At 35.8% G+C, this 20,362-nt stretch overlaps 1 protein-coding gene across 1 annotated transcript; it reads right to left on the bottom strand.

The window, feature by feature from the left end:
• Nucleotides 1-4,327: 4,327 nt before the first annotated feature.
• Nucleotides 4,328-20,094, bottom strand: CFAP20DC (CFAP20 domain containing). The gene is made up of 6 exons (XM_041464649.1): nucleotides 20,074-20,094; nucleotides 17,786-17,875; nucleotides 17,229-17,322; nucleotides 15,234-15,306; nucleotides 6,348-6,462; nucleotides 4,328-4,495 (listed from the first exon to the last, which is right to left on the bottom strand). The coding sequence occupies exons 1-6, from the start codon at nucleotides 20,092-20,094 to the stop codon at nucleotides 4,328-4,330; spliced, it is 561 nt and encodes a 186-aa protein (XP_041320583.1).
• Between the last annotated feature and the right edge of the window lie 268 nt (nucleotides 20,095-20,362).

Here is a 20,362-nt window from a genome sequence, read left to right as displayed (position 1 = left end):
GCCTTCATCTGTAACAATAATTTAAAATTTAATATTTTCTTTGCTTTCTCTTAGCTTTTATCCAAGTCAATAGCTTGTATTGTAGCACACAACTGCCCAGCTTCTTTAGTAAATCAATGCAATGCTGCCAAAGTCTAAATTATATGGTTTATTATTTTGTAGCTTAAAGAAACATTCAAATAAGACAAGACACCAATAAGAAAAGATTTCCCTTTTCAGAGTATAAGCTGAGGACACTGCATGCTCATATTGCCAGCAAAGTTTCATTGATGTGAACATACTTTAAAAAGAAGTGTAACAACTTCACTGCAAAATGCTTCAATGAACATTCATATGACATCTCAAATATTGTTATAAATCTCATGCTTGAATTAGAACTGTTGAGGCTCCACACAGATCTCAAACTATAGAACAGACATGTGTCCATGTGCCTGAGGCACTACAGGTGTGCAGGAGCTGTCATGTTTCATTTTAAGACATTGGAACTCCTAACATGGACATTTACAAAACAATTAGTTCTTTCTACACATACTGTATGGATTGTATTCACAGTATTTTAATACAACAGAATACCTGTTTCTTGCACTGCATTTTCCCTACATTTTATTTTTGGCTTGTGAATTTCATTTAGATCCAGCACTTGTGTAACTTGTGGGACATCAGAATTGAGCTGGCAGGTTAGAGGAATATCATCTGAGGCCTCATATGGCCCAGGTGAAACAATGCATGCACCTAGAATAAAAAAAACCATGGTCTTTACTTCATGACACTATGGAATTCAATTTGACTTATATTATTTGGTAGATTACATATACTTTAGTTCACATGGCTATAAAAAGGTTATGGTAATTTAAAAAAATTTGTTGCCATTGGTTATTGCAAATTTTAAAATGATGTTGTGTATACTTTTAGGCCAAACATTTTGAATACAGTTATAGAAATATTCACTAATGGCTGGAATAGCAATGGAAAATCAACTTTGAAATGTCCAGAGAGCAAACAAAACAATAATGAAATACATTTTGTTAATTTTATTACTACTCAGCTATAATTGTAACACTGACACACTGATTTTCTGATAAAATGAACAGCTAAATATGGTATTCCTATCTGTGGGACTGAAGTAGCAAAGAAGTCCCATATATGCAAATAAAGAATTTAACAAGCTTTAGTTCCAAACTTTGGACTCCATTATGCTTTCATGATAAACTACAAAGCTGTCAACCTATGTATTCTTGTGACACCAGGCACTAGTAGAATGTGAGCTGATTATCTGTGCTTTCCCTTTGATAACCAATATAGATTGAGTTTATGAAAGCTGCTCTCTGCAAAGAAAGGAATCCATGTCAGAACCATTCCTGATGTTACAACACAAATTCAGTGCAAATTTTAGAATACTTGAATATAATAAGCAAATGAATTAGCCTATTTTCCAAGGAAAAGAAGAGGAAAACCCAACCTGAAGCCGAAACATGAATAAGGGATCAAGTATTAAGATTTTAATAAGAAAATCAAATGTCCCATGCTGTATTTCAGTACAGGACATATTTTTTCAATGTGGGTTTTTTTTGTTTTTTTTTACCAAGCCAGTACATTATTTATCACTGTTGGGCAATACTTAGTGATAAAAACCCATACATAAGTTCTGCATCACTATGGAAACAAGAAACTAGGTATAGGTTATACTTGTATGCTTCAGTGTCATGAGGCAGGAAAGGTGAAGTATTTCCTCTTCTATCTCAATGATCTCATACTGAAATAATTTCTTCATATATGTGGTTTCTCCTTTGCATTTACTGTCATTTTAAAAATTCAAAACATACTGTATACTTGCTACTTGAAAAGAGTAACACACTCATTGCATCTTGAAGTCAGTACTTCCATCACACCAAGAATTTGAAGCAAAGAACTCGATCCTTGTCCTGATTTCTGCTGGGAAAGATTTAACTTTTGTCCCAGTAGCTGGTAGAGGGCTGTGTGTTGGATCTGGCATGTGACCAGTGCTGATGACACACTGGTGTGTGAGTTGTTGTTCAGCTCCCCAAGCTGCCCTGTCAGGGAGCAGATGGCAGAGGGGCACAAGAAGCTGGGAGGGGACACAGGCAGGACAGTTGACCCCAACTGACCCAAGGGATATTCCAGACCACATGGCAGTGTGCTCAGCATATCAACTAGAGGGAAAGCTCACTGGGGGGAGCTGCTGGTGGTAAACAAATCATGCAAATAAAATACAATTGTCCTTCTTGGGTTTTATTTATCTTTTTTTTTCCCCCTTGTCATTACAGTTTAGCATTATTAAGGTGTTCTTATCTCAACCCATATATTTTCCTACTTTTACCCTTCTGATTCTTTCCCCCATCCCACTGAGGGCAGTGGCTGTGTGCTGCTTAGTTGCTGGCCAAGGTTAAAGCACAACTCTCAATACAAGTTGCTATGCCACTGCATTCAGTGGGGCTCAACTAACTGGTCCAGTTATTCTGAGAGGGGAAAAAGTTTTATTAAAGAGTAATTGTTATCTGAAACTTAATTAATAATAAAAAAAAATCTTACTATTGTTTTTTCTTTAATTTGGTACGAACATAGAATCATTTAAATTCAGCCAAACCTTCAGCTGCAATGGAAATTTAAGATGGGTCTAGAGGAGTTTAGAGGAGTAGCTGAGGGAACAGGGGTTGCTCAGCGTGGAGGGAGACCTTGTAGAGAGGTAGGTGTTGGTGTCTTCTCCCAAGTAAAAAGCACCAACATGAGAGGAAATAGCCCCAAGTTGTGCCAGAGGATGTTTAGACTGGATATTAGGAAGACTTTCTTCATCAAAAGGGTTCTCAAGCCCTGGAACAGGCTGCCCAGGGTGGTGGAGTCAACATTCCTGGTGCTATTTAAAAGCCATGTGGGTGGGGTTCTTAGGGACATGGCTTAGTGGTGGCCTTGGCAGTGCTGGCTTATCTGTTGGACTCAAAATACCTTAAAAGTATTTTCCAACCTAACCAATTCCATGATTCTGATTCTATGAGTTGCCTAGATAAGGAAATTCAAAAGCACACAGAAAGTACTAATGCCCACCAGCTGTGTAATAATCATAGAATTGATAATGAAGTAATTAAAAGTGTAATATTTTAGTATGCTTACAGTTTATTAAAGCTGTTGGCTCATTATGTTAGCTGCATTTTAGAATTTTGGAACTCATTTAGAATATTTAAGCACATTTCAGAAGCTGTTTAGAATGGAAGGGAAAAAACAATGCACCAATGGAATTAAATTAAATGAATGCCAGTGAGAGCTTGAACTGCAGTTTACTGCTGAGAATTTACCATATTTTCTCTGTAGACATTTTTAATTAATATTTTTTCCAGTCTTACCAACAAAAAATCAGAGGAGTAATCACAAGGTTTGCCTACTCTCTCCTATTGGTTGGTTGTTTCCAAACGGAAGATACATTTTGCTACACTTACAATACTGTTAACTACACCTCCTTCTGAAACCAGAAACGTTTTTCAGGTGTGTTCCTTAAAAGCCAGAAAATGAAAATTTGAATGAAATAGAAGCTGAGTTATTCCTAGGAGTGCCTTTAAAATAAGAAAGTGCCAGCTGTGCTTTTGAAATTTCTCCTGTATTACTGCAAATACCAGTGAGGAATGAAGTTCTCCCCTTAGAAAATGATGATTCAGGATTATGATGCGAGTCTGGAGACTGGTAAATTTGACCAGTATCCTGATCTATTACAAAAAAAACCCCGTTGTTTTTCAGCTCACCACCAATATTACTTACAATAAACAAGACCACATTAGGATAACTGGACATGATCTGAGGTGTTTATCATAGTTTCATAGCTCTGTTTCATATGTTTTGTTACAATTTTGTCTGCATTATTTCAGAAAGAAATCTTTCATCAGCTGCTAACATCCAAAATTAAGAAAGCAAACAGCTGCTGTTTTCAGTATCTTTTCTCTCAGATACTATGTTCCTGGCCAAAATATGATTTCTATCAGCATAAGATACCCCCATTAAAACAAGCTCTCTACTTGATAAATCTTGCCAGAATTTTTTCAATAAAATACTTCTAAGGAATTCAGTGTTTAAAACACAGGAGTACACACATATTTAATTAGTTGCCCTAAGTCCAACACTAGCAGATTTAATATGCTGTACTACCACTTTAATTTTTAAGAAATCATTCAAATTTCCAATCTGATGAATAACATGAACAGTTATGATTAAGACTAGACAGTAATTAAAACACACCATCTGTAATCCTTCAAATTTCCAATCTGATGAGTAAGAAGCTTTTGATTTTATAACATGAACAGTTATGATTAAGACTAGACAGTAATTAAAACACACCATCTTCCTCAGATGTAACTGGAGGCTTGAATTTTAAAGTGAAGACCTTTCTTAGCTTACAGTTGGCTGAAATAGTAATTCCATCCAAGGACTGGAAGAGAGCTCCTCTGAATATTTTATAGGTAAACGTTACCAAGTCAATACACATATTGCACCACTAGAAAAGAGAAACAATACTCTTTAGTAAAACCCATGAGCTGAGGCTAACACACTTTCTATACAAATAAACAAGACAGCCTTGAGTTGAAATGCAGGAATTTTCCAATTTTCATTCAATTTGCAGAACTGTAATATATTTTATATGAGTACTCATGTGTTAAATTTAGCTGATCAATGGGTGAAATTTTAAGGGAAAAGAAAAGTAAAAACATAATGATTGTACATGCCTAATTTCCTTATAAAGTCAAGGTAGAAATATTAGCTTCTAATCAACAAACAGCAAATAATTTTGAGAAAAATTTAGGTGCATACATTACTGTTCAGGTCTTAAATCTGAAATTTTGGAAGGAAAGTAATACTTGTTTTGATGACACCAAGCAATGGACTGAAAAATTCAGTATTTAATTATACTTGCTACTTCTAGTGATGAGGTTGAAAAATGGAATAATTTGTAGCAATACAATACAGAAAGCTAGCATGTGAAAATGCAAACAATGTTCTGCTGATGGAACAAACAACTTATTATATATCCTGATTCACAACCCCTCATGCTGATAATAACAATCAGCTTGTGCATACAGTAAGTTGAATGATCAGAGCCACGTAAAAGATCTGTCTAATCACTGAAAGCAGCATGCTCCCTCTTTTAAACAAAAGTAATGGTAAAAAGGCAGATAACCATTTAAGGGAGACAGATATGTATTCAGATACACTAAGGAATATAGATCTACTCTTTAATGTTGGTCAAGCATTAAGGTTATTAAAATATTTTGTCATTATAAATGATCAGAGCATCTAGACATATCTGATTCATGCTTTATGATCGAAATTAAAATTCATAACTGAAGTTCATCTTCTGCTGGAGTTTAACTTGGTGTACATTAATGCACACGTTAATCCTGAAATACCTGTACTAGTCTGACACCAACTAACTGAAATTACAATGAAGAAAAAGAACTTAATTTCATTGGATTTTGAATTAACAGCAACTTCGGGGTATGATCTGATACATATTCATTAAAAAATAATCCAACTACTTCTTCCCACAAAGTAGAAAGCTTTTCAGTTTGAAGTTACCACAGTTGCTATTACTTAACCTATCTCAAAAAAAATTATAAATTCAGAGGTTTTTTTGTAAAATATTCTCTCTCATGTCTAGCCTTAAATTCACAACTGCTTAGTATACTGTTATCTAGTTCTCTTCACCCAAATATACATTTAAAAATATTTGAAATCTAACTATTCTCATATCAAGTTTATTTTCTACAGCAGTTTTTGTGACTTCAATCCTTACATGGTTATACAGTAACCATCAGGCTTTGTATCCTGTATTATCATATGTTGTGGCTGGGCATGGCAGAGGGGAATGAGGAGAATAAAAAGGTTTTTGTTTTGTTCTCATCAGTTTGACACATAGATTGTTCTACATATACCAGCATTTGGAAGAACCTGAGGAATGTGAAAGCAGCCATCAGATACAGCCTACCTGCAGTGGATGTCATCGGAGGTCACTACAGGAGAAGGGATACATGAGCAGGAGCACTATCATGAAGAATGATCAGGGACACAGAGAATTTTATAGAGGCTGGATCAACAGGAAAGGTTAAGAAGCATCACAAACAGCAGTAATTTTGTAAAATGAGAATGAATTCATAATATAAGAAGAAGGATAGAAGAGGTGCAGCACTACGTGGTTCTGCTGCCATCTGGTACAGGGGACATACACAAATATCAGTAGGAGCTGAGTTCTAAACAAGCAATAATTTCAAAAAGTTCATAATATACACAAAATATTTCTGATTAGAAAACATGCTCAACCTCAGTCCAGGTAATAGTCCCAAGGTACCTACTATTTTGCGCTTGATCATAAACAGAGGAATTTTTGCATGCAGAGGGGTTACAGACAACTCCTTGTGGACTGTTGACAAATACAATCTTCTTTTAATATTGTCAAAATCAGTTATCCTATAAAAGAAAAGTCAGGAGAGAATGGAACAGATCTTTGTCAATTCAATAATCCAGTATCTTTGGGAAATCACAAAAAACCTGTTCATGTGCAAAACCTTTATGTCAGTGACAGCAAATATGGAATTTAGAAATTCTTTTACAAGATGAGTAATGAGATTTCTTTCTCTAATTCAAACTTCGTGGCTATATCCCTGCATATATAAAATCACTTTACATGCTAATTTCATTTCAACAGTCTACACTCTGCTAGATTTCCACAGCCCTTCAGAGTATGAAAGAATTCAATTTGTATGAACTAAGAACCAAGTAGCCTTTAATAATCACACGTATTTTGGCCCCTTAAGCTTGTCTTATCTTGGGGCCTGCTAACTAGAAAAACATTATTTGCTTTCTTTTCCTAAAAATGCCTCTGTCACTGCATATAGATTTTTTTCAGCTTAAAGGTAAACACAATACATTTTCTATTTGTTTTACTTCAAGGGGACCTATCTTCAAAGGTGAATTATAATGCAGAAGTTTATTGCTCACTATTCAGGTCATCTCACAATGATACCAAGGACACTGAATTTCAACATTTCAAATAAATTCAGACTACAGCTACTGTCACACACACACAAAAAAAGGTCTCCTTTAAACTGATAAAGAGGGTCATTTTTATGTCCTGTTTCCTTCAAGTCTTGTTAGCAGCTGTAGTGGTTTTGGCTGGGACCCAGTTAAATTTCATCAGAGTATCTTGGAGAGTTCTGTGCTTTGGGATTGTGCTGGAAGCAGAGTTGGTAACTCAGGGATGTTTTCACTGCTGCTGGGCACTGCTTACACAGAGCCAAGGCCTTTGCTGCTCCTCACCTCATCTCACCAGCCAGCAGGCTGGGGATGTATGGGGAGCTGGGCAGGGACACAGTCAGGACAGCTGATGCCTGCTGACCCAGGGGATGTTTCAGATAACACGGTGCCATGCTCAGCAGAAAGAACTGCAGGGAAGGAGAAGGAATGGGGGAAGCTCAGAGCCACGTTGTTTTCCCATGCAGCCATTACACAGCATGAAGCCCTAAGCTCCTGGAGATGGCTGAACATCTGCAGGCCCATGGGAAGGAGCTAATGCCTTGTTTAGATTCTGGTTCCATGTGCAGCTTTTTCTCCCCCTATTAAACTGTATTTATCTCAGTGCACAAGGTTTTGCACTTTTAGCCTTGTGTATTCTCTTCCCCAGGAGAGAGAGGGGCTACTGTGGCTCAGCTGCTTCCTGGGGTGAAACCACAAGAGCAGCACAGCCTTGACATTCCCCAACAGTCCTCCCTCAACACTCCAGAGCACAGATATTACTTTAAAGGCTGCAGTCTGGGAGAATATGCTTAATGTATGGGGAAACAATGATTAATTTACCTATTATTTTGAACAAGCCTATTTCTAACAGATGGGTATTTCTCTGTAATTAGCAGCCCCTCTGAGATGACAAATACTTATAAAAACCAACTTTTTGTCACTACTTAGTGTTGCTAAAAGTAATTACTCATAATCATTCAAATGCTGGGTTTCACTTTAAAATAGTGAGACTGCCCTGTAGCCTTGGTTTGTTTGTGGTTTTTTTTGTGGGTTTTTTTTTTTTAATTTATTACAGAAAACACTTTTTCATTAACTAAGGACTACCTGTAGCTTAAATAATGAAATGCCATCACCGAAAATTTGCAGACTAACACCCTAAAACATTCACAGGTTTCCTTAGGTCAACTTAGGAGGACATTAACTCTGGGGAAAATTACATACTTTAGTTATTTTTACCAATTTGAAAGTTTAAACAAGCACAGTACTAAGTATACTCCAACTATGTAAATATCAAAAGGTGCTGCCAGTACAGGCAATGAAAATACATAAGCACCTTCTGGTTCCCCCATAGTCATTAAGACTATCCTCCAAAGCAAACTGTTCACCAGCTTTCCAGAACTTGCTGATTCTTTCCTCTCCCTTGCAGATAACCTGACCTTTAATCTCTTCATCCTCATAACATGGGTGGGCAAATGAAAACAAAATGGAAGATTCTACTATCTGTTTCATTTTTAAAGACTGGCAGTTCCTTTTAAAAATCATGTGCACTTGAAAAGCAGAAATTCCACTACTGCACCAAGAAAAAATTATTATATCCTCACTATTGCTATTGTTTGACATGAAAGATTCCAGAATCAGCTGCACACATTTTTATGAATGGACTAATTATACCAAGTCTTTGAAAAGTGATTTCATCAGAACACCTCCCAGTGTCTTACACTGCTGGTACCTGGGTTTGATCTTACTTTTGAAGAAGTTTAAGCAAGATGTGAAATAATTCCATGATGATCACCAACAAATGGGCCACGTGGCTAAGCCTTTGATTAAGGCATAGTTCCACCCATCACTTTACTTCCCATATAGCCTTTGGTGAAAAACCTATGAATCTAGTTTCCAGAAGCTCTTCACTCTAAATTTTGGGTGTTCAGAAGTGCTAAAATTCGGTGCACCAAAAAAGTCCAAAGCAGTGGCTGCTTGAAACTCCCTGGATTTCTTGGCTGCATTTAGATCTGAGCAATTATGCTGAGAAACCAGGCAGTTGCAATAACCTGAGTAATGAGAAACAAAAATACTATCCCTGCTGAACCTCAAACTGCATAATTCTCAACAGAGAATGTTGCTTTAAATGAGGCTATAACAGAACAGTAGGAGCCTAGAATTAAGTCATGCATATCTCCAAACAACTGACAATGAAATCTAAGTTCACTCAATACTATCAATTCGTTTAAATTTTATTATTTATTTCTTACAGGAATAGGTTTATCTCTCTCCCTCATGAAAAAAAAAAAAAAAAAAAAAGAACCTTGGTTATAGAAGGGCCATAGGGCCATTGGTAAATTTACAACTCAGTTAAATTCCAGAATGTAACACTGAACACAGTTGTTAAGATCAAAAGACATACATTTATATCAGACTCTCTCATACAAGTCTAAAGTAAGACTTTTTATGACAACAGATGTGCCATAAGGAAGGGGCAAACCTGAGATGCATAGATATGATCACTCCTAAAGAAGTGTAATTTATTTCTGTAAATATATTTAAATTAATAAAAAAACTTATGTTCCACAGGCAAAAGTAGGTGAAACATTCAAACAGGCAAATTAAAAAAAAAAAAAAAGATGGGCTTAAAATTATATAAAATGATTTATTTCCCAGGAGAAGGAAGATAATTATTTAAGAGTTAGTGTAACTTTCAGACTTTTAAATTACATTGCTTATTGGAAAATAAAAATAAAGAAATTTCTGAAATAATTCAGACAATGAGAGCTAGAACATCAGATCTCTCAGTTACAAAATTACTCTGGAGTACTTTTGGTGACACACAACTTTTTTTCCTGCTATCCAAAACCAGAACTTACATTAAACCTACAATAGCAAGAAACATCTGCAGCACACATCTTGATTTTCAAAGATGAATTTAAAAAATCTATATGGGAGTTAATGTATTTTTATTATGTCTGTGCTTGAGTATTTATATCTAAGGGTCAGACGTGATAGAAAAGTAATGAGACCATGTTGAGAAAAATGAGGTGGTCAACAAGAAAATCAACCTCATTTATAATAATATTCCTGTGATCAGCAGGTGCATAACTCTTCCAGCTATGGTCATTAACTGCATTCATTTCACACTTAACATCTACATTTGCAAGCCATTTGAAAGTAAAATTACCTTCCAATTCAATTTTCAATTTTATTTTACATCTTCAAATTTGATTGACTATTTTCCTCACAATGGTAACTATAGTGAGATTGCAAGTGAATGGTAGCAACTACCCAAGAGCACAGACAGACTCATCTGCTCAGATTGCCTATTCACTTTGCTTCTGTATGGATAATAATTTATAACCATTTGTTAATGTTCAATTCAAGGCTAAAAATGAACTTAGGAAAAACAATACTGAACTGTTGAAGGGATGCTTCATTTCTCAGGATCACTTGGTCTTCAAATGAAAGTGTTTTTCTTTTTATAAATGATATAAACAGAAAGTTTACCAAACATGAAAGCAGGTATTTCATCGATGTTGCTAAGCTTCCATGCAATTGAATACTAACAGAAATCTCTTTGTTAGTTGTTGGCCAAAATCCAGAGAGAATTCTCTGCTAATGCTTCACTATTGGTACATTAGTATATTAGTACTTAACAACCGTAGTGCCATTTTCTCCATAAAAGGCGTGTGCTTCCTAAACATTACATGGTAGCATCATTATCATCATCATCACCTCCATTTTAAAGACAGAAAACAAAGGAATACGAATTGTTGGCTGATTTGCCATGTTTTCAGATTCTCAAATTTCCTTATTCAGAGGCACTCTGTACTTCAATACATTTTATTTCATGTGCTACTTGTAAATTGGTCTTGTAGGAGACACTGGGTTACTAAAGTGGCTGCCTGATGATCTGCAATCCAGAGCAATGTATCCTGCCCTCATAAAAACAGAAGTAGTTATGTTGAAAATCATCAAATCTCTACAAAACAAGAGATCTGGAAGACTGATATGTCACCCAGATCTACAGAACAAGTTGTACTGTATACTGGAATTTCCTGTTGATAGTGGTTTTTTTTTCTGGAGAGCATTAAGGAAAAAACCCCACAAAGTGCCCTTAACCAGTATCCATAAAGAGGGAGTAACACAAGTGGCAGGCACAAAACAAGAATCATCAAATCTGGTTGTTAGAATGAAAATCTTTCAAAATATGAGCAGTTATGAAGAAATGGTGAATCCTGACCTCTCCCAACCAAAATATAAATAATTAGTACTTTAGTACTTATTAGTGCTTCCATCTAAAGTTCTAGAAGATGTGGTTACTAGGAGAGTTATTAAAAATTTTTTTACTTGCAAATATATGAGTTAAAATCTCCTTTGCAAATGATGAAATTTAACATACCCTAATACTTCCAAGAATATTTCTGTATTTCACTCCTGCTTCACAAAAAATCAACAAACATGTCTCATGCTACTAAATACCAGAATTTCAAATAATCTCTCAGCTAAATCTATTCAATAAAGTTTACCTCCAGTCTCCATCTAAAATCATCCAATAATTTCAGATGTACATGATGGAATTAGCATCTCTGTCCTGCTGTGAATTTTAAGATGTTGGTCTAAGTTTTGCAAGACTAACCAAGATTCATATTGTTCTGTATCTGAAAACATGCTGGGTGTTTAGGTTAACACGAATAATTTATGATATCTCTGTCAACAAAGCTAAAATGATGACTGATTATGATAGCATCTAATTCACATAAATTCAAACTGTTACGGTATCTATGAATAAATTAGCTATGCCTGTAAATCCTATTATGTTGTGGTTATTAAAAATCTCAAAGTAATAAGCTTATATTTATAGAAACAACTGTTTAAAACAGGAAATATGGTACCAAAATATATATTTCACTGTACTGTCCACATGCCTTGCAATAAGATTTCTTATCAGCAAGCACAACTACTTCAGGAATAAAGAGATTTTAACCCCTTTTCCCCCACAGATTCCTTCATAACTAGTTTCAACAGAAAACTTAACATGTATGTTCCAGAGTGTGAAACTCTCACAGAGTTTACATTAATTCACAATATAACAAGAGTTGATGCCTTCTGGAGCTGGCTAAGGCTGGTGGCAAGTAAAGCTAATTTGACTCTGAACAGTGAGATAGTAACTGAGCCAACCTGCTGATAAGCACTTTGCCAGCTGAGCAAAGGTTGAAAGGCTGAGGCTGGAACATCAGGAAGAATTAAATTAAGAGACATAGGTACCATTAGAGTGAATGAGCAATCATGTGAATCCTCAGCACATTCTGGCAGGAAAGATGGTCCATGAGGTACTGAGTGAATCTAGGAAGTGGCAGCACAGCAGAGCCCCACGGCATGTTAACACCGAGCACCAAGTCTGGGCTTGGGGGCAGCAGCAGCTCCCACTGACAATGGGCACGCTTGCTCTGCAGGTTTTCATGTCAGAGCTGAGGGGATCTCATAAGAGAACTCAGACCTCCCTAGCTACAAGTTGTGCCACATGTGATTTACAGCTGTTTGTTATGCTAAGATTTAAACAAGTTTGAAGCAGCATGAATTGGCCATCAGTGAGAGAGGCAGCGTGACTTCAGAGCTGCAGCAATGGATGTAAGTACCATGCCTGAACTGGGAAAAAAATGAGCAATACACAGGGACTCATACAAGACCCCAAAACTGTATCAGAAACAAAGTATGACCATGACTTCCATTACAGTTCTTTAAGAATAAATGTTTGAATGCTTGTCAAAATGCCAAGCAGAAGTACTAACACCCACATGTCCATGTATTGGGAATTAAAGCAAAAATTAACAACACAAGCCAGATGCTGTTTTCTTTTACATGCAGATATTTTTTCAAACACTGAGTTACCTTTGCTTTTTCAGAAAAGTAGCAAAATCCATAACACTGAAGATTTAACAACTGGCTACTGCATTTGCAGCAGACAGCTATATTCAGCATTACTAATAGCTTTGCTATTATTTGCTCCAAAGAAGCTGCATAAATTACAAGCTCTCTACCTTAGTTGTGATTTTATTATGCTTCATCAATTTTTTCATCCACAATCTATTTTACACATTTTTATGCAGATCAATACATTGACTGTTAATGTGGTGGTATTCATCTAATCATGCCACATAAAAAAGTATCTAAAATTCTATTAAGATTTCCTTTGAAGAAAAGACAAACCAGCTAATATATGGTTACATTTCAGTATTTATGGCAGGAATCTCGAATGACTGGTTGACAACAGCAAGTTAGACAGTTTAGCTCTGCTGATTCCAGCAGTGATGGATGGTCTTAAAGAAATTCTTGTTTGCTGACCAAATCAATCACTGAACAGAATGCGAAAGAAGATGACGCTCAAACTAAATTCCTATTTCCATTTCTCTGCAGAATGGGAGAGCAAGAAATGCAACATAAAGCTTCATGCTCAGCTATTACAAAACTTGTCAGTGATTTTTACATAAAGTAAATTTCATAGCTTGGCATGCTATCAATTTTCACTTGAAGCTGCTCAAAGATTCAGCACTAAGTAGTCAGGCTGCATAAGAAACCATCTTTGAACATTAAACTTCAGGCAGTAACAACACCATCAACACTCTGTCTGCAAACAAGCAAGAAATTTCTTTCAAAATATCTGAAAAGAAGGGAGCTGAACAGCAGTCACATGGCAAGAAGGACTTGTCTTTATTATTTACTGGATTATCTTAAGTCTGCTAGGATAAAATAATGCATTGACTATTCTGCAAGTCTTGGAGGACTTTATGGGTTATAAAGTTATAGTGGATTTCAAATATAAAACTTAATATTAAGTATATTTTTAAAGAATTTTTATTAACTTTTTCATTCAGCACTAAGTGGGGAACAAATAATATTGTACTTTTAAGACATAAACACCTTCATTCCAAGTAACTGGAGCTACAGAGAAAATATAGTTAATATAGTTTATATTATATGCATTATATAGCAATACAGTATATGTTACATTAAAAATATATATAGCAAATACAAAATACACGTATTTAAATCTATACAAGTACCTAAGAATATAATAAGAACATATATTTTCTTTTATAAGAGTGGCATAGTAAAGATGGGAACAGGAAGTAGAAAGAGAAGATGAAAAAAATGTAAAGTCTGGAAAGAGAAAAGGCAAATAAGTGTGGAAGAGGTGATAGAAAACGTTTTTATCAAAAAGCAAGCAATGAGAAAAAAAAAATAAGTAGAAGTAGAAAAGAGGTTCTTGTTAAGAAGGTGGCAAATACCCAAAAGAATCAAACTGAAGATGACACTACAAAAAAATCTGAATTCCTGCACCTGTCATTAAATCTCTGTCCCTGCCTACAGAATGAACGTGAAACAAATCTTGGTTTTGAGTTGGTACTTGGTGTTTGGTCTCTGTGTGCTGCATGACATATCCTGTTTCTTTTGTCCCTTTGTCCCTTTAAATGCAAACTTACAGAAAGTCAAACAAAAATCAAATCCTTCTTTCACTTTACACAATTTAATTGCTAATTTAATTGATATCATTCGACCCATCTTTTCTTGCAGAGCTTCTAATGGCCTAATATTTCTTTTCTTAGTCCAATCTCAGACATTCTATAGGCTACAAAGCTGAGTGAGTTGTGCTGTTTATATATAGTATAAACAGATGGTGTCACTAAGGGAGAAATGTTGTCCAAAGCCTGACAACTGCCCAAGTTTAAAACTCCATTAAATCATTTCACACCTAACTAATAAAATGTCTGCTTCTGCTGTATCTCTCTTTCTTCACAGTGTGGAACAAATGATACTCATCAAGCACTCCATTAGATTTTCTAGCTTTTCAGTATTTGTTTGGTTGTGTTTTTCTCCTCCAGTTATTAGAATATGTATTTCTTTTGCCCTGGACCAAAGGGCCCTCTCTTATGACTTATGAATAAGTCTCTTATGAATTTTCAGGCAGTCCTCATGCATTAGTATTTTCATATGTTTGACAAATTTGTGCTTCATTTCTTTGGATTTTTCATCATCTTCATTCAGGATTTTTTTGAGTTTGTTCTGTCTTCAAAGGAATGTCAGTATTTAAAACATCTAAGAAATAATGATCTCATTAGCTTAATTACTTTTTATTGACTTGACAAGTCACCATGCTTTAATGCAAAATATGCCACCACAATTAATAACCGCAATCAGGAATTCACTTTAAGTATTCAAAGAAATTTTATGCATCTTACAGTAACTCAGTGGAGAAGTCTTTTCCCAATGGCACAAAAATCTGAAGTGTCAGAAATTGCTGCACCAGTCCCACTAGAAAAAGGAAAAAAAAAAAAAAAGTGCTGTGTGCATGCAGATGCACATTTCACTGTCCAGCATTTCGATTTTGTACCATATGCTATGCTCCTACAACACTATTTCCCAAGGTTCACACAACATATGAACACGAGAAAAACCTGAAGAAATCCAATTCAAACTGCAATAAAAGTATTGTTTTAAAAGTCCCATCTGTGGCTTTGGTGAAATTCTCATGAAAGCAAAGGAAACCTTTTTTTTAGCTTACAATTTTTGTGCTCCAAGAGCATGAAGACAATAAATATCCCATAAGAATTATAAAATGAAGTAATACTGTGCTATCAAGATTATTTTATAGTCACATTACATTTACACTCATGTTGGTGACAATGTACACCTTGCTAAGCAACTTCAACAAAACTCTTGGGTAAGGATGCAATTCAGATCATGACAATGCTGCTCAGTGGAGGTTTCTGATTTTTAGAATAATAGCAAAGGAGTTTGACTGAGGGAGAAAACAAAAAAATGCAGGTAGCTCCCTATCTAGGGAAAACAGTACAAAGCTGTCTGAATTGAAGCATATGTTGTTTTCTTAGATATTCCATCAGGGACGATACAGGCTGCTTTTCATTGACTTCACGAGCCTGAACAGAAACACTGGCTCCTCCTCTAAAGAATGACAAATCAGAACTTTCTTCTTTTGAGGGCCAAATGACACCTTAAAACGTCAAATTAGATTTGCATATATAGTATCTTTTATTTTGGAAGACTATATGAAGTTCCAGTGCAACTGGGAGATCATATACTTGATTAATTAAATACTTGAGGTACATACACCTCAAGAGAGGAAGAGACCAAGACAGAAGGAAACAGAATGGTAACAGATGGAAACCTGACTGCAGTATTGCAGCATTAGCAAAAGTAAATTTAAAACCAAACTATTTTTAGCAGTGATTACCCACACAATTAATTCTTAATCCTCATTTTAATATTTAGCAACAGTTAGCAATTGTTCTTCTTTTAACTGTTTACTGTTTGCTATATTAGTTTATTGTACCATTGAAAATAAATTAGTTTGGTTTCTCAAAAATATACATTGCATTAATATTTATTTTAATGAAGATAACACCCAATTTCTTTTATGAAAATCAGACTAAACTTCAAGGCCTTACAGAGTCACCAGCCCAAATAATTTATTCTTTTTCTTCTTTTTTCTTGTGTTTATTGGAAAAAAACTTATGTCTTACTGTATACCCTGCATTAGAAGTACACTAGAAGATTCCCATTCCATTTGTTTAAATCCATCTCAATTTGTCTTCAAAAGCAAGCAGTTAATTCTAAGCCAGCTCAATTCACTCCCACAAGCCTTATAAGGTACAGCACCCTGACATGGAGTTTAAAGCATATGATGACTTCTGCATTGCAGACTGCTTGGATTCTGGATTATTGTGCTGCAACAGACATCCTGGGAAAACACTCCATAGAACCCTTAAACACTGATTACATAAACACAGTGGAAATTTGAGTATTTGGGTATAACTTTCTTGTACCACTAGTGCTTATTTGATACAAAAGTAAAAAGTCTTTAAAAAGTAAAATAAGAAAGGGGACAGGAACCTAGTTCACATTAATTAATGCCAGAAGAATTACTAACTGCAGTAAGTGCTGAATGGAGTCAGAGGTTATTTATCAGTCTTTAGCAGGACCAGGTACAAAGTGAACTGGCAGCACCAGGACATGTTAGATCTTTCCTACAACACACTCTAATATGGCATTTCTCTAAGTTTACTTATTTGTCAGTGACCTGCTAAAAAGTTAATGAAAAAACTTTTCCTATGCTGAATTATGCCTGAACTAAGGGAGAATAATGTTTAGCATCCAGTACAAGATTGATGTAATAATCAGAACAGCATCACAGACATTTAATTTTTGATACCTACAAGTTTGTTTGGTTTCCCTTGGTAGCTTCATTTTGTTGATTAGACTGTTTCCTTCAAGCACAAAAACAAAGCCTTTTAGTTCTTTGTCGTATTCCTACAGAAAGGAACAACAAACATAAGCATCCTGATAGAATTCTCCTCCTGTTAACTAACCATGCTAGTAACATATCAGAAAATGCAGATGGCACTGCATGTATGACTGGTTCACATTTGATGGCAAAAATATAATCCACACAAATTTGTCCTTGTATGTTTTATGAACAAATATTGCTGACAAACAGGATTCACGATTCAGTGAGCAAAGCCCAATTCATTGCTTAACAGAGTGCCAAAATTACTTTCTAAATATTTAAACTGTAAAATTACACTGTGACCAACTCAGTCTGCAAGCAGGCATATAGAAGTAATTTAAGTAGTCATTTAGTCTGCCAAAATGACAGAACTGCAAGCGACAACTCCACTGTCAGGTCAAAGCCCTCATTACCTTCTAATTTTAAGCTTCATTCACATTTTTCTGGTTTATACTCTAGGTTTTATAGATTTCTTTAAAAACTTACTTTTGATATAGCTGATGGGTTGCCAAAAATCTTCCATTTTGCTCCTGGGTTCTTGCCTTGAGCACTGAATATTTCAACAAACCGGCCCCCCTATGATAAAATGGTTTAAGGATACATCAGCCAGTCAAATGCTCAGCACTAAATGATCAAGGGTCAAGATGAGAACCTAAGAATCCCTCTGTATCATGTTGTTACCACAGTCAGTACTACTGATCAGTGAGACAGCAGAATATCAATAACAACTTCTAGACTACTATAACATATCAATTCTTGTAGTCAATATTTGGCTTTACTAGAGGATTAGAAGATAAAATTGTAGGAGTATTTAAAAATTATTTTATCTATTATGTCATTCTCTAAAAAGCAAAACTGTTGTAGATATTCAAAAACCATGCAAGAGATGATTAATTTATATTTAGATAAGATTTATTTCTACAATATGCCAAATGAATTGAGTTTTAAAACATGCTGCTAAAAAAAATAAAAGGTGTTGCAGATTGGATGTTTTGTCTGATTTCCAAAGGAAATGAAGTTTACATCATTTGTCTACATATGTGAATGGCTCTGCCTACATATTTTTCAGTAACTTCTACTTACCACATTTCAACCTGATTTGAAAAAACAAAAATTCACTAACTTTTCTGGGCCAACTTAAGCAGCCTGGGAGCAGATCTGTTCCAGTCAGTATCACCATGAAAAGGGTTAGGGCTACAGCCTTCATGAGGGAACAGAGAATTACTACTGGAAAAAGATTATTATAGATGTCCCTGTCAGGTGAAAACTCCTGACACAGAGCATGTGCCCTATTGGACATCAAGGAATCCAAACACAGGCTCTTGGGGAGGTTGGCTTTATCACCTCTGCTTAGGGAATTACTTGCTTCTAGATTTTTGCCATTTGATCTCGCATTTTTTATGACATCTGATGCACTCAGCCTGCAGTTTGCTAAGCATTTTTCAGCAGCATGGTTGACCTAATCAATCATTACAACTCTGCCATTCCCTTCTCATTTCTAGTTGCCTGCACTCCCCAATTCTCTTTATGCTCAGCTGCCCAAGCAATTGCCTGCAAGTCAGAATGAGCAAGAGGGGCAAGCAAAAGAAATGCTCCTCAGATTGAAAAATTTTTCAGAGAACATCAACTCCGCAGTGTATATGAATTAGGTATTTTCCTCTGCCCACACACACCTGGCAGCTTCAGCCACATGGCTGATCCCAGTGACTGGACTAAGTTTTAAGGAAATTCAAAATGGCAGTCCATAAACTGTACGCAAAATATTTTTTAAACTTACAATGGATGATTTTTTTTTAATATGGTATACTATCAGCTTCCAAATTACCTCATTTATTTAAGGGCTACAGGATCAAGCTCTCAAAAAGTTAAAAGATTTTTAACTGCCAAGCTCTGTGTGCTTGCAGCAAATCTTAAACAAGTGGCTTTTTCTTCCATCTTTACAAATATATTTTGTTAATAGCACAGCCCTTGAGTTGGCTCTGATTTGAGGTTAAACTGAACAGGACATGGAAAAATACCAGACATGACAAAAGAAAATGTCAAACAAACAGTGATGCAACTTTTGCTGACAAAAGTTGGTGCTGTGGAGGATGGCTGGGTTGCACGAGGGGTCCCAGTGAAGTTAGGCAAGAAACTGCCAAACTCCAGAATCAACTGGAGGGGAGTATGGGGCATCTTTGGGAGCACAACCTGTAAAGCCAGTGGCAGCTAGGCATCAGAAATTCCATGAAAAGCTGAGACAGCCTAGGGAACAGCATCAGAAATGCCAATTTTGGGTACAGAAGTAGCACATCTGGGACCAGAGGGGAAAATGTAGTTGGGGTGGGCTGTTCTCTCAGGATGGGACTGGTGCAGAGAAAGGGAGGGCAAAGTGTGGTGGAAAGAGAGGCCAGGAAAGAGTAAAAGAGATAATGAAGTTACAAATAATGTGACTGCTGTTGTCACAAGCTTGTGCTGGACCAAGGGAATAAACCAACCCCCTTTTCTGACTACACCTTAGGAGCTGGGACTCCTTCCATGACTGCATGGAAGCAGATGTCCTTCCCTGGCTCACATGGGTGAGGAACAAAAGCCTTTGGCAAACTCATGTTGTGCCCATTCTAGACCTGACAGGTACCCACTACTTCGTAACACTTCTACAAAAATACTGAATTATGAAACACTCCAAAACACTCTGTAGCTGGACTTTTTGCATCTCAGGATAAACTATTTTAATTGAGCTCTCTCAGAGACAAAATGAAAATGGGTAAAAATTAGAATTATTTCTGTTTTACCTGATAGTGGTTTCTGAACATTTTTCCAGCTTTCATAGGCAGAAAATAATTTTAGCTTCTCAGTCAGTAAAGACACTTGCAAGCTATGCTGAAAAACAAACAAACAACTTTATGTAGGATTTGACCTGAAAAAAATCCTGTAATGACACTCCAGCCATATTTTAAAACCTATGAATACTATTATTAAGTATTTTTTTGAGTAGAAATGTTTATCAACTGCATCAGAGTGCTACTGCAAAAGAATTAACACCAAAATAATATTAATATTGACCCTGTCTTGGAAGACATT

The sequence above is a fragment of the Pyrgilauda ruficollis genome, unplaced genomic scaffold (assembly GCF_017590135.1).
Source record: "Pyrgilauda ruficollis isolate IOZ18807 unplaced genomic scaffold, ASM1759013v1 scaffold10, whole genome shotgun sequence".
In the NCBI taxonomy this organism is placed as follows: domain Eukaryota; kingdom Metazoa; phylum Chordata; class Aves; order Passeriformes; family Passeridae; genus Pyrgilauda; species Pyrgilauda ruficollis.
The sequence above is the reverse complement of the archived record's forward strand: the minus strand, read 5'-3'. Positions and strand labels throughout refer to the sequence as shown.